The 13,134-nt window shown below is 45.2% G+C and overlaps 2 protein-coding genes across 7 annotated transcripts in view; one reads left to right on the top strand and one right to left on the bottom strand.

Annotated features, from left to right (window-relative positions):
- MTNAP1 (mitochondrial nucleoid associated protein 1) overlaps positions 1–9,252 on the bottom strand; it is a 13,959-nt gene extending 4,707 nt beyond the window's left edge. For 3 of the 5 annotated variants that reach the window (XM_023729274.1, XM_023729273.1, XM_023729275.1), the window contains exons 1-5: positions 9,150–9,252; positions 8,571–8,642; positions 5,146–6,686; positions 1,300–1,407; positions 570–677 (exon numbers count right to left, since the gene is read on the bottom strand). In XM_023729274.1, coding sequence (XP_023585042.1) covers positions 570–677; positions 1,300–1,407; positions 5,146–6,679 — 1,750 coding nt within the window. In that variant the 5' untranslated portion in view covers positions 6,680–6,686; positions 8,571–8,642; positions 9,150–9,252. Of the gene's footprint in view, positions 1–20; positions 678–1,299; positions 1,408–5,145; positions 6,687–8,570; positions 8,643–9,149 lie in introns of those variants that run through there. The other 2 variants (XM_023729272.1, XM_023729276.1) reach the window with 2 other exon arrangements.
- Positions 9,253–9,541: 289 nt separating this feature from the next.
- VCF1 (VCP nuclear cofactor family member 1) overlaps positions 9,542–13,134 on the top strand; it is a 25,600-nt gene continuing 22,007 nt past the window's right edge. Inside the window, exon 1 of one of the 2 annotated variants that reach the window (XM_004374175.2) lies at positions 9,542–9,802. In XM_004374175.2, the coding sequence (XP_004374232.1) occupies positions 9,582–9,802 (221 nt within the window). In that variant the 5' untranslated portion in view covers positions 9,542–9,581. The remainder of the gene's footprint in view (positions 9,803–13,134) is intronic. The other variant, XM_004374174.2, reaches the window with a different exon arrangement.

The following is a 13,134-nucleotide window of genomic DNA, read 5'->3' on the forward strand; positions in this document are numbered from 1 at the left end:
CTAAGGAAATATTTTCATAACATCGTATTTGAAGTTATCTGGACCTAAAAGAGAAATAAAATCCAGGCATTTTCCTTGTGATAAGTCTTGGTGCAAGCTGAAACTTACAATGACAAGGGTTTTTATGGTAAAAGTAGGTTTCAACCTTACACACATGGATGAGCAATGGCTCTACTCTGTGCCTATCTCTTTCGGGGTATAATAGAGCCGTTTGGTTTCCATCCTAAAAAGGAGTTCTCAGGCAAGAGTTCAAAAGCCACCCGAGGGGACGCGCCCAGATCTTCTAGCAGGGAAACAGCTTTCAGCATAAAACACACGACTATCAGATCTCCAGTGACAACATGAAATGGAGCACAAGAGCAATTATGTAAATTCCAGTCAAGTCTTAAAGAGGCCATTATAACCAAAACCTCTAATAAAAAAATCCCAGAGCCCCAGGCAACAGTTCATTCATGGGGCATGCCAGACACTGCAAAACTGTAATATAAAAAGCCTTCCAGAGAATCCGTTGGAGGTCCCTATAATGGGATGTGACCTGTAATATAGGCTAAAAATACAGAAAGGCTTACTCAGATGCTTGAAGCTCCAGCTACAACAGAGGACGAAGTATCCTGTGAAGAGCATTGTGATGCTGCCGACGCCGCTCCCCTTTACGGTGCTGCTGCACCTGGTCCACCCTGTTTAAAGAGAAACGTGTCTGTTACTGGGACCTGTAACCTAGGGGCGATTACCTGTGAGTTACACGTCATCCCAGTTAGCTTGGGTGATGGAATTGTAATTCAAAGAACTGACATAGTTAGAACATGTAATATAAGCAGCCGGAAAATATCTTAGAATCTAGATGAAGCCACTACATATACATATTTTTAAACAGATGAAAAGGCTAAAATCCAGAAGACCTGAACTTTAATAAAATTCAGATTAGTTACTCTTGTTTTTTGGGGGCTTGGCTAAAATGTTTAGTGGGGAGATGGATACAATTGGTTAACTTTAGGGTCTGGGTGGCTTTGGGATAAGGCATGTCAACGTGGGCAAGGGAGGGATGGGGAAAGACGGCAGAGAGAGGCAGGGGATAGAAATGAAAACATGGTAGCTGCTATTATATTATCCTTGGAACTTTCTATTATGTCAAACTCCAAAACAAAAACAGACAAATAGAAGACTAGGAAGACTACACAAACTTTTTTTTTTTTCTTTCTTTTCTTTTGCCTTGCTGTAACAGTCATGGCTGAAATAAAAGAAACTTCTCCAAATGCTTGGAACCAGCACCAGAACACAAGTCAACAGTTCCAGGCTCACCTTTCTGTAGAGCTCCCAAGAGCCTCATTAGAGAGAAGCTGGAGGTTGTAAGCCTGGTCAGGGGTTCCAAGATCCTTCTATCAGTCGAACGTCTTTCCAACAAAGGAACTACGGTTCCAAACAGAAGTCACTGTGATAGTTCGTGTCAATTCATCCCCTCCCCCAACATTTCTGTGCTAAAGGTTCCTAGGCTAGGCCTCAGGAAAAGGTAGATTACTGATGTTTACTTTGGACTGCAAGTTAACTGTAACTATTGAAAGTCAAAGCAATCAATTCCTGGTCAAATAAACATTCTCTGAAGCCTGAGGGAGTCCCTGGGGATGAGGGATGATACATATTTTTGATGTGATGGATATGTTGACTCCATGAATATACTGGTCCATGTACATGCTTAAAGGAGCCCTGGTGGTGCAGTGGTTAAAGCACTTGGCTGCTAACCAAAAGGTCGGTGGTTTGAATCCACCAGCAGCTCCAAGGGAGAAAGATGGGGCAGTCTGGTTCTACAAAGATTTACAGCCTTGGAAACCCTACGGGGCAGTTCTCCTCTGTCCTATAGGCTTGCTATGAGTCCGAATCAACTCGATGGCAGTTGCTTTGGGTTTCTGGGTACATGCTTAATGAAATGACTTCTTTATTTCTTCCACCATCTGCTAAACATCTTAGTAAAAACACATGACACTCTACTACTATAGAACTAACTACTGCTACGAACTGAATTATGGTGTCGGCGAGGAGTGCTGACTACGCCACAGACCGCCAGGAGCATGAGCAAACCTGTCCTGGAAAGAGCACATCCAGAACGCTCCTCAGAAGGGAGGATGGTGAGACCTCATCTCACATAGTTTGGACATGTTATCAGGAGCAACCAGTCCCTGGAGAAGGACATCAAGCTTGGTGAAGCAGAGGATCAGTGAAAAAGAGGAAGACCCTCAATGAGACGGACTGACACGGTGGCTGCAACAATGGGCTCAAACACAGCCAACAACTGTGAGGATGACAGAACCGAGTAGTGTTTGTTCTGTTGTACACAGGGTCACTAAGAGTCGGAATCGATTTGATGGCACCTCACAACAACACTACTACGAGTCACTGTATCTACAGTCAACATGTCTACTGATGTTGCTGGGTGCCACTGAGTTCAGTCCAACTTACAGTGACCCCATGTGACAGAACAGAATTGCCCCATAGGGTTTTCTATAGGCTGTAATCTTTACAAGAGCAGATGACGAGGTCTTTCTCCTGTGGAGCCGCTGGGTGGGTTTGAACTGCCTACCTTTCAGTTAGCCAAGCACTTAACCATTGTGCCACCAGGGCTCCTTACATGTCTATTACCCTATCACTATTGTTGTTGCTGTCACTCTTAGTGACTGGCAAACCTTTCTTATTTATGTTTAATACATGAATAACTGAAACAGCCGGCAAGGAAGGCTTATGCTACATTATTCACATTTTTCCTACACCATCTTTCCTCCATGTTTGATGACAAGCAGATAGTCTCTATTATTGCTGGTTCACTGGCTCATCAGAATAAAGGATAAATTAAACAAATATGTAGGACAGGTTTTAGCAGGTGTGGTAAATGTTGCTGTGGGTGTAAAAAATCCTATCCAAATTATCACCATTACATTAAATAACAAAAGAACCACGGTGGCTTCCAAGAAATTACACAGAAGATGATTCTCCTGCAAGGTGGTGAGAATATTAAACAAGCAAAACATAACTCATTCATCTCGGGAAAAAAATAGGGAGAAACAATTCTGTGAAAATTGCAATTGCACAGCCACTTTCTCAGCAGTGTCGGGAACCATGGGGCTCCCAGACCTGTTCCTTCTTCTCTAGTCAGTTGAGCCTGTTTATTTCCAGCTACAGGTTCAGCCAAACCTGTCAGGCAGGCCCCGGCTTAGATCACCTAAGCAGCCCACGGCCTACAAGAAGCCAGCTCAATACCTACAGAAGTCCTGTTACTGCTTTTTTCAATGTCTTCCTGCCTGTTGCTCGGGCACTCTGGATTCTCATCTATATCCCTCACAGCCTGGCTGGGTTCCAACTCTCGGACTCAGTATCTGTGGGCCCAGGACTGCCAGTACATTGCCACACCCTCTGCCACCTCATCTCCTAGACACTGTCTTTCACCTGCCAGGGTTAACGCCCTTTCGTTTCAAACCCAACTTCCCCAGTCAAGCCTCCAGTGACCAATGGCTCCACTCTCTCTGTACAACGGCTGAGAATCCTGGCAAAGTCCCTATACTTGTAAAATGCTCTATGCATTTCCTGGAATAGTCTGAATCCCAGCCTACGACTTAACCCTTGTGTCTTCAGCTGCAAGTTACCTGCATGCTGATGCCTACAGTTGTGCTCTTCATCTAAAATGCCCCCCTTCATGAACTCCCCTGGCTAACCGGAGACCCATCCTAGCTTGTCACATCCCTGCTCAAGTTCTGATCCTAGCTTTCTGAGCCCCTTGCCCAGCATGGACCCCATCGCACTGCCAGAGGTTTATTATGGTGTGTGGATGTGCGTTTATACAATTCAACACACACCGAGATGTACAGAGAAATCAGAAACACGTGTGCTGCTAGTGCTGGTGTGTTTTCTACAACACAGTTTAATGAAAAAGGGATCAACCAGGCCTTAGAGACCAGGTTCTACAAGTTTCTCAGGTGCAAACCTACCCTGAGTTTCTTTAGGTCTCCTGTCAAAATGTATCTGAAAACACCAAAGAACATTACACTTCTATGTTCCATGATACAGAAGCGCCAAACCAATCACAGTATGTTACAGAACTGTAAACAATAACAGGAAACAAAACCGCTGCTCAGCACTACTCTGAGGAAACTTATTTTTGAAGGAAAAATCCAATTTCTTTCCCCTTTATTCAATCTCACAGGACTCAATGCTACTTTAGCTATGCTCCTAGAAAACCTAAAAAAATTCAAAGTTTCTTGGTGAGGGGAATGAACAAACTTTAAATGTTCTAACCACACAGTCTGATAACGAACAATGGGCGTTAGCAGGAGAAAGTGAGGATCCCAGAAATGACACGGCCAGGAACTTCCTGATTCCAAACTGCAGCCTCAGCCCTACCTACCTGTTAACCTTTCCTAGTCATTAATAAGGACTATCTAAGGTGCTTCCGAAGGGGACACAATCAACATCAGTTTTCATGTCCTATCCCTTTCTCCAAGGCCTACTTCTTACTGAATCTCTCGCGTTTTAGGGCTCAATCTCTGGTTTTGTCCAGATACTCTCGGATTCTAACCTCTGGCTTTGTTTTTCTAGTGCATGGACTTCCACACCTTTCCTGTCATGTCCTGGGGTCCTGGTCCTGACCCCCACTCCACCCATCTGCCCTGACCAGCTGTAACCCTGTCCTGCTCACAGCTCCCAAAACAGCTGCTGCTTGTACCTTCCTTGCTAAATTCCTAAATGTTGCCGGAATCTATTTCCTGTACAATCTGGTCCAGACTGAACTCCGAACAAAGCGCTTGTTCTACTTAGGTGGATTTTGAAGTCTTTATGCTATTTTTGAGTCTGTATGGCTTGAATACCCAGCCAATTTCTATTGGCCATGCCTCTTGTCAATGTAGAAACTCAACTGATATCAATATTCCTGGTCTGCCCCAGTCCAATCTCCAACTCTTGCTGGAAGGAAAGGAAGAACAAGAAACAACTGCTACTGACTCTGAAGCAAGAAGCAATGTTTTCAGAACAATTCTAAGTCCAGTGCATTGGATTACCCTGGAGAAAAGCTAAATGAGTGAAGCATTAGTATTCTGAACCTTATTTATCCAAAAGGCACAGAGTGTTCTGAATGGCAGAAGACCCCTTGAAACCGAGCTGGTTTACCTGGTGACAGTCTTTCCTCCTTGGGACTCATAAGCTGAGGCTTCTGGGCCATTGCATTCCAATACTGAGGTTTCCCTGGCAACACCCCGAGTCCAAGATAGCCAGGATAGAGCTCTGGAAACCATTCCAGCCCCATGGAGCAGGGAAGGGCCCTTCTGCCAGCAGCGTCAACCTGACTGGTGAAGGGAGTTTTAGAAGTGTGATGCCAGGCTGGATTTAAAGGCCACTGGCTGGGTCCAGCGTGTAATGCCTGGCAATGATGGGCAGATCTGGGCTCCAGAGACGCTTGCTCTTCACCCTCCACTAATGTCTGTATACCACTGCCGGGGTTATGACTGCGGGCTTTGGCTTTCTCTTCATGAAGACATTTTATAGCCAGAGAGGTAAGACTTTGGTTACTTGACTGTGACACAGAAAGGAACTCATTGCGAGTTGTCCCCCTTGGAGTAGACAGATTGAAGCTTGGACGCTCATCCTGAGATTGCTTCTCTGCAACTGAATCATCAGTACCGGAGTTCTTCTTATAGCCATTGCTCCTGGGGGGCCAGTCCTGCGTTTCCCTCACAGACAGACTTTTCTCTGCATTGCCTTTGACCCCATGTACCTCTACTCCAAGGTGAAGTCCGTTTGCCCTCATGCCATACATGACCTCCTCGCTCTCCTCAACTGGGATTTTACTGAACGGGCTAACTCTGGGGCCTAAAATGAGTGATTGTGTGTTCTCTTCCTGAGTCTCAGAGCTTCTCACGTCAGTGGGAACTTCTGAGAGGTGATCCCTGGGCTTGGAGTTTCTCTTACTGCTTGACAATGATGTTCTTACTGTTTTAAGCTCATTGTTGAGATTTATGGGAGAACTACAATAATCAACAGGCACATCTAAAGATTTTACTAGAAGCTCCTGTCTTAGGAGATTAATTTTGTCTGATTTCAGACTGGCAGAAGGGGTTTGTACATCCCTAGCTAAGCCTGGCGAGGACTGCCTATCTTGATTTGATGAAAAGGGTTCCATTGGGCCAAGCAGTAAAGATGCTTCTGCTTCTGAAGGATTATTTCTACTGTCCCCCGATTTAGGCACATCTGTGGCAAGTTCTCTTTTAGGAGAGGTGTTCTCTGATGCATGAAACTGAGCCTTAGTCTCTGCCTGCAAAGTAATTTTTGGTTCAGTATTTTTTAACATTTTGGGGGAGAGCTGAATTTGGTTCTTGATGTATTTCTCTGTCTTTGTATTACTTGCTTTTTTCAAACCTAGTAGTGGAAGGGACTTAGTTGTCCTTTTTGGTTTGTTTCTTATCAACTTAGTAGTTCTTTCCTCTCTCTCTGTCTCTAGAGTGGTCTCTTTAGCTTTAATTACATCTTTGATTGGCCCATTCCTTTTGTCAGTGTGAGAGAGTGTAGCTGGCTTGGCCTGACAAACCTTCTGCTCAGCAGCTACAGTTGCTCCTACCATCTTACAGTATGGCAAGTGGGATTTTAACCGTTTAAATGACTTCTTACAATAGGGGCACACTTCCATTCCGGGTGGGATGTCACTCATCCTCTTCCTAAAAAAGGCAAATGTGAGATTAGGAGGAGCACATAATTTGTCGATTAAGAAACTGGTATTTTATCTATTGGTTGTTATCTTTTACATTCATTCGGGACACACCAGGTTAAAAGCCATTTTAAAAATTTATCGTGATCCCTTCTTTTTCTTACAGAGGTAGAAAAGAAAAGACATGTTTGATTTTAACATAAATATTCCTGGTCTATTTATGCTCCGTACTTTACACGTCTTAAAGTCTTCTAGGAATCAATCAGTGACAAAAGACAAAGAATTTTCAACAACCTAAAGGAAGAAGTGATAAAGCCAGAAGCCATATGTCGAATAAGTTAGTGGTTAGAGGAAAACAACCTCAAAACACCAGTCAGAATAAAATGTTTACTATTTAAGATTATAGCAAGTCAACTGAATATCACATGAGTATAAAGAAACTTGTAAAAACCCTTCAACACGTGCACATTCGCTCACACATGTGCACGCACACATAAAAACCCTTGAACACATCTTTCAAGGACGGAATGGTGAGGGATAAAAAACTCAGGACAGGATTTGAAGGCTATTGATTTAGAACAGTCGTTTCCAAAGTGGTAACAGGGAGGATCCTTTGGGGTGCAAGAAGGAAATATTAGGACTTCCATTTGAATTTATTATTTAATAATGAGAAATGAAGCTCTTCTAGTATTTAACCTATTAGTAATACCAAAACCCGTTGCCGATGAATCGATTCTGACTGATAGTGACCTTACAGGACAGAATAGAACTGCCCCACAGGGTTTCCAAGGGGCGGCTGGTAGAATTGAACTGCTGAACTTTTGGTTAGCAGCTGAACTCTTAACCACTGTGCCACCAGGGCCCCATATTAGCAATACACATACACATATATACATACACACATGTAAAATGATTATATAGTATACAAATGAGGAGCCCCGGTGGTGCTAACTGAAAGGTGGGTGGTTTAAATCCACCAGCTGCTCCACGGGAGAAAGATGTGGCAGTCTGCTTTGGTAAAGATTACAGCCTTAGAAACCCTATAGGGCAGTTCTACCCTGTCCTGTAAGGTTGCTATAGTCAGAATGGACTCGACGGTAGCAGGTTTGGTTTTTGGGTTTTTATAGTGTACAAATAATATATCTACAGGGGAGGGCACAGTCCCTAATATTTTACTGATAGTCTGGACAACAGTGGACTGTTGGCAAATTTGTTTAGTTTGACATCTTTGCAAAATGTATGCAACATATGATTTGTACCTTTTCATTCTTCTCTAAAGTCAGGAAAAGGAAATGTTTAATTCCAAAGCTCAGCTTAAAACTGTTTTACAGTTCTTATTTTTTCTATAAAGTCCCAGAGAACAGGGATCATGTCTATCCTTCAGGTCAGCTGTGTTCTCAGATCCTAGCACTGAGCCTGGCATATAATATTTGTTGAGTGAATTCTTTCTCTAGACATAAACCACAAATACATAACTATTTTCTGACTACTAAACACGTGGAAAAATCAAGACTTTGAAACTATTTACAAAATAAACAGACACAATCCTGGTTAAAACATTTATCAAAGCAACCAACCCACTTTATTCTACACCAGGTCAGGCAAAACAAAACTGTTTTCTGCCCATAGACTTTACAGAGTAACTATTCTTGCTTTTTTGGAGGAACCTGTTTGATAATACGATGAAAGTTATCGACCTTTTATTTACAAAAATACACACCCCTGAACCCCGTCCATGGACCTCAGGCTAATAACTCTAGAAGAACGAGATTTGAAATCTCTGTTACACGTTTCTCCCTGTATAGTACTCCACCCCCACGCTTACACTCAGTGGAAAGATCTCAGTACACTTAGACGGTAACGTGTTAACGTGGGTGCCTAACTGCTTTCTTACCCGGTCTCCTCTAGGAGAACGCTAATTTGACAGTTGTTTCTCTCGATCTCCCATACTTCACGATCACCGTTCCTGAGTTTGGCAGAATGAGACTATATTTTAATGGCCTGTGTAAGACACAGAGAAGTAACTCGACAGCGCGCGCGCACACACACACACAGAGTGCGTAAATGTAGCATGGTATTGAATCAAATACAAATTACTGGGTTGTCTGCATGGCAGTTCCCCTGTGATGTTACAGAAAGCATAGAGTTAAGTCTTGGCCGACATTCCGGGCACAGGGCCGATCTCCAAGCTTATCTTTGTCACTACCTCCTTCGATCTCGAGCAGCTTTTCCTCTTCCCAGCCGCATTAACTTGCCTACCCTCCCTGCTCCCTTAACTTTTTCTGAAAACTGTCCTGCTGCTCCCTGCAGGGTGGACGGAGGCCGGCGGGCACCTCCTCGGTCAGGGGCCGGCTAGGGTGCCGAGGGGGCTCGTTCCCTGAGGCTCCGGGAAGCCCCTCCGCCTGGCCCCGGGGCCCAGTCTGCTCCTCTCTCGCCCCAGGACAGTCTCCCTCAGCCGTCCTTTGAGACTCACCCCAGAACTGCGTCCTCAACTCAAGAATATTTAAAACTCCAAGATGCGCCAGCGACAAGGCCCTCAAAACAGCCCCACGAACCCCTTCCCAACCCCCGGTCCCGCGACCCGCTGCAGGCTGTCTCCACAACTGCCTGATCGTTCTCAGCTCTAGTTTTAAAAAAGTTACCTCACAGGGATTTGCTTCAGATATTTGTGTCACTTGATGACGACGTAATTTAATTTAAACCTGGCTCGACTTTCATACCGCTCACCTAAGCTATGAACAGGCGAAAGCTCGGGCTGACTCTAATGAGGTCCACTCTCCCAGAAGCCCCGAGTCGCTCCTCCCCCTCCGAGCCCGCCTCTTCCCGTAGGCGGGGTTACCGGTCGGCGCGACCAGGCTCGTGCCACTGCGCAGCCGCGAGTGGGCGGGACCACGGCGTATGCGACATGGGGGGGCGCGGAGGAGACGCCGGAAGTAGCGGTGGTACGGAGCCGACGGAGGGGTACTCCCTGCCCGCGGCGTCCACCCGACTGGCGGCGAAAGCCAAGGCCCGAGGGGGTGGGCGTGGCGGCCGCCGAAACACAACATCCCCTGTTCCCTCTTCTGGCGGAGCGGCGCCCCGTTGCTCCCCTCCACCAGCTGCCATGAGCGAGCGCCTCCGCCCCAGGTGAGAGAGAAGAGACCCCCTTCCTTCCCAGCTCCTCGCCAGGTGATCTGGGGATGGAGCCGAGGGGGCGCGCGAAGCGGGGGTCCGAGCAAGCGTGTACCCTGCGGGTCTCCACCTGGGTTGCTCTGCAGTCCGGTGGAGGAGGGGAGAGGGATGCGCGAGTGATCGGATACCTGGTTCCTGTGGCCAGCTGGAGGAGTGACTCGTCAGGGTACAGGTCGTCCCCCTCCATATTTTTTCCCTCTCTTTTCCCATTCGGAACGAAGCTTGGTCGGTCCCGGGAGAGAGAGAATAGCCCTAAAGAGTCCCTGTCCTAAATTTAGGAGGGTGGGGGGATGGGAGGAATGGTTGATGTTGGTGAAGGAGCCCTTAGCGCGCCTGTGAGGGGACGGGGCGGGGAGCAGGCGTCTCCCCAAGGTCAGAAAGAAGGATTGAGCTCAACCTAGCATCAGGGAAGGATTAGGTTAGACCGAAAAAGAACTTGTGTCCTGGAAGCTTGTGAGCACAGAGGGCTAGTCACCAAAGTGGGTTGTGGAGTCTCTCTTGCCTGTAGCATTAACAACAGGCAGAATTCTAAACTGTTTGAACGCGGAGCCGTTTGGCTCCGGAGGCGGGAGATGGGATAGTATCTGGATGCACTACCGTTTCACCGAGTCTGGCCTGCGGACAGCGCTGTTAACCTAGGGGATTTATGCTTGACGGGTACTGAGTAGCGGCTGGGGCAAGCTGGGATTTATTTCCCCGCCCCTCTTCTTTTCCTCTGCAAGCGGGTGGGGCGGAGAAAGTTGGGATTGGGTACGGCAGAATGAAGAGGATCCGCTTCGTTTCAAATTAGAAAAACCCCTTGTCCTGGAATTTGAAATGAAAACCTATAGATCAGCAAGTCCAACCCTTTCATTTTCTTGATGAGAAGAGACATTTAGAGAGACGAGTTAATTCGCTTGTGTCTCTCTAAGTTCTCTGGTTTTTCCTTTATTCCATGACAGTCTCAGTGAGACTTAAGGGAGTAAGATTGCCTTGGTAGATTATGTTGGATCCTTGTTTTCATTGGCTCTGAATGTAATTGGCAGTCTTTTCATGAGGACCCTGCTCTGGACCGTAATTAATTCGTGGGATTGAGATTCTGGAAGGCAACTTGATGTTATATGTTCCCATAGTGAGAACCCAGGGTTCCCCAAATGGCTGCACTGGATTACTTATTTGGACCATGTAGTGAGCGGGGTGTAAAGTCTCTACTTGTATAGGAAAGAAGAGTAGACTAACTTTGAAATTAAGGGCCCGCTTACAGACATGCTGTGGAAATTAGGGATGAGATTCTTAGGAATTGTAAGCCTGATCTGACTGCATGTTTTTGTTCTTTCCAAGTTGAATTTGTACTTCCGATGCTTCTTTTGGAATGTCTGAAAAAAGTCTCAGTATTTCCTACAAAAAAGATTCCTTTTATCCAGTACTGTACACAAATAGTCAATGTGTTTATCCTGGTAGCAGATTCCTTTTATCTAGTATGCAAGTAATTTGAACATGTTTATACTGGTAACTTCTTTATGTAAAAGAAGTTGTTTGATTTGAATGGGCTGCCCTCACTTCCTTCTCTCTTTCCCCAGGGTCTCATGGGGTACAGTGGGCCAGCTCCAGCTGTCTTTGTCTCTGTAGTTCTCTTCACTTCTCTGGGTCTGTTTCCTCAATTCAAAGATGAAGGATTGGTCTAAAATAGTGGTTTCTCAAACTTCCTCACAGTCTATTGGTAGGGCCGTGGAGGGGTGGGTGTGTGGCAAGGGAGCCTCTCCTTTAACTACAGTAGATCCTGTTTTAGCCCTTACATAAATTGAGGTGTTTGTTGTTTTTAATAAGAAGAAAGAGTTCTGTTACTTAAAGTTTGAAAACCTCTAGTTTATGTAAGATGTTTTTCTATGCTCCATCTCTAGGAGATGACAGAAACATTGGCGAGACATGAAATTACGAAGTGATGCAGTCAGCCACCCTTAGACGTTAACAGGTGCTAGACAACAATCTGTAACTGATCGTGCAGTGGTTTAGTGCTCAGCTGCTAACCAAAAAGTTGGCAGTTCGAACCCAGCAGCCGCTCCGTGGGAGAAAGATGTGGCAATCTGCTCCCGTAAAGATTACAGCCATGGAAACCCTGTGGCGCAGTTCTACTCTGTCCTGTAGGGTCACTATGAGTCGAAGTCGACTTGACAGCAATGGGTTTGGGTTTTAGATGGCTAGGTGAGAATGTCTAATCAATTATAGGGTGTCTACTGAAATTATAACCTTGTCTATGGTATTAATGTCAAAAGCTATAATCTGACTGATTGACTGATGAGGTTAAGGCTGAAGCTGTAATCTTGCCAATTATTAACGATATCTTGAAAGAAGAATGTTTCCAGGACGGAGTCTGCAGAGCCTAGAAAAAGGAGAATGAAGAACAGGTAGGGCTCATTCTTAGTCTAGTACCATCCAAAGGAGAGGGCCACCAACAGGCCAAAGAGGTGGTTCCCATCGTCCAAGAGATGGACTCTGAATATGAGGCAGGGATATTTCATGTGACTTTCCCCGAGTTTAGTTGAAATCCTAAAAACCAGCCCCTCCTTGTTATTCTTCGACTTTTTTTTTTGCCTTTTTACCATGAAACCTCCTTGAAAGAGTCTTGGTAGTGCAAATGGTTAGCGCAGTCTTCTACTAAGCAAAAAGTTGGCAGTTCCAGTCCACCCAGAGGTGCCTTGGAAGAAAGGCCTGGCAATCTACTTCTGAAAAATCAGCTGTTGAAAACCCTATGGAGCACAATTCTACTCTGACACGTGAGAGTCACCATGAGTCAGAGTCAACTCAATGACATCTGGTTTGGTTTTGGTTTTAACCTCCTTGACACTAATATTCTGGTCACTAAAAGATATGTCCCCCATTATAAGTGAAGAAGTTGGCATTTTTGGTTAAATATCAGGCTTATAAATTTGCTTAGCTCGACCCAGCAGCCCAAAGCACAGTCAGCTGTTGGTGCTCTGGTAATATAAAAATTTGGGGACCAACATACTGCTGTCGGATGAGTTTCTCTTTGGGTGAGCAACTGGCCTCCTTTCAGACATTGCTTTCTTACTGGGGCACGTTCCCGGAGAATTTCTCTGGTCATATTAGTATGAAAATAACAGTGCCTTGGTTCTTGCGATAATAGCACATGCATTTAATGATTAATAGAAGCTGGTACTCATCTAGTTTTTAACTTCTAGGGACTTCAAAATAATGTTTAGGTGAGATCTAATCTCCTGGGAGAAAGGGAGCAGAAATAACGATCTTATTTTATAAACAGCCACATCTTAGAATGATGTACGTAAACA

The sequence above is a fragment of the Trichechus manatus genome, unplaced genomic scaffold, assembly GCF_000243295.1.
Source record: "Trichechus manatus latirostris isolate Lorelei unplaced genomic scaffold, TriManLat1.0 scaffold00028, whole genome shotgun sequence".
In the NCBI taxonomy this organism is placed as follows: Eukaryota; Metazoa; Chordata; class Mammalia; order Sirenia; family Trichechidae; genus Trichechus; species Trichechus manatus.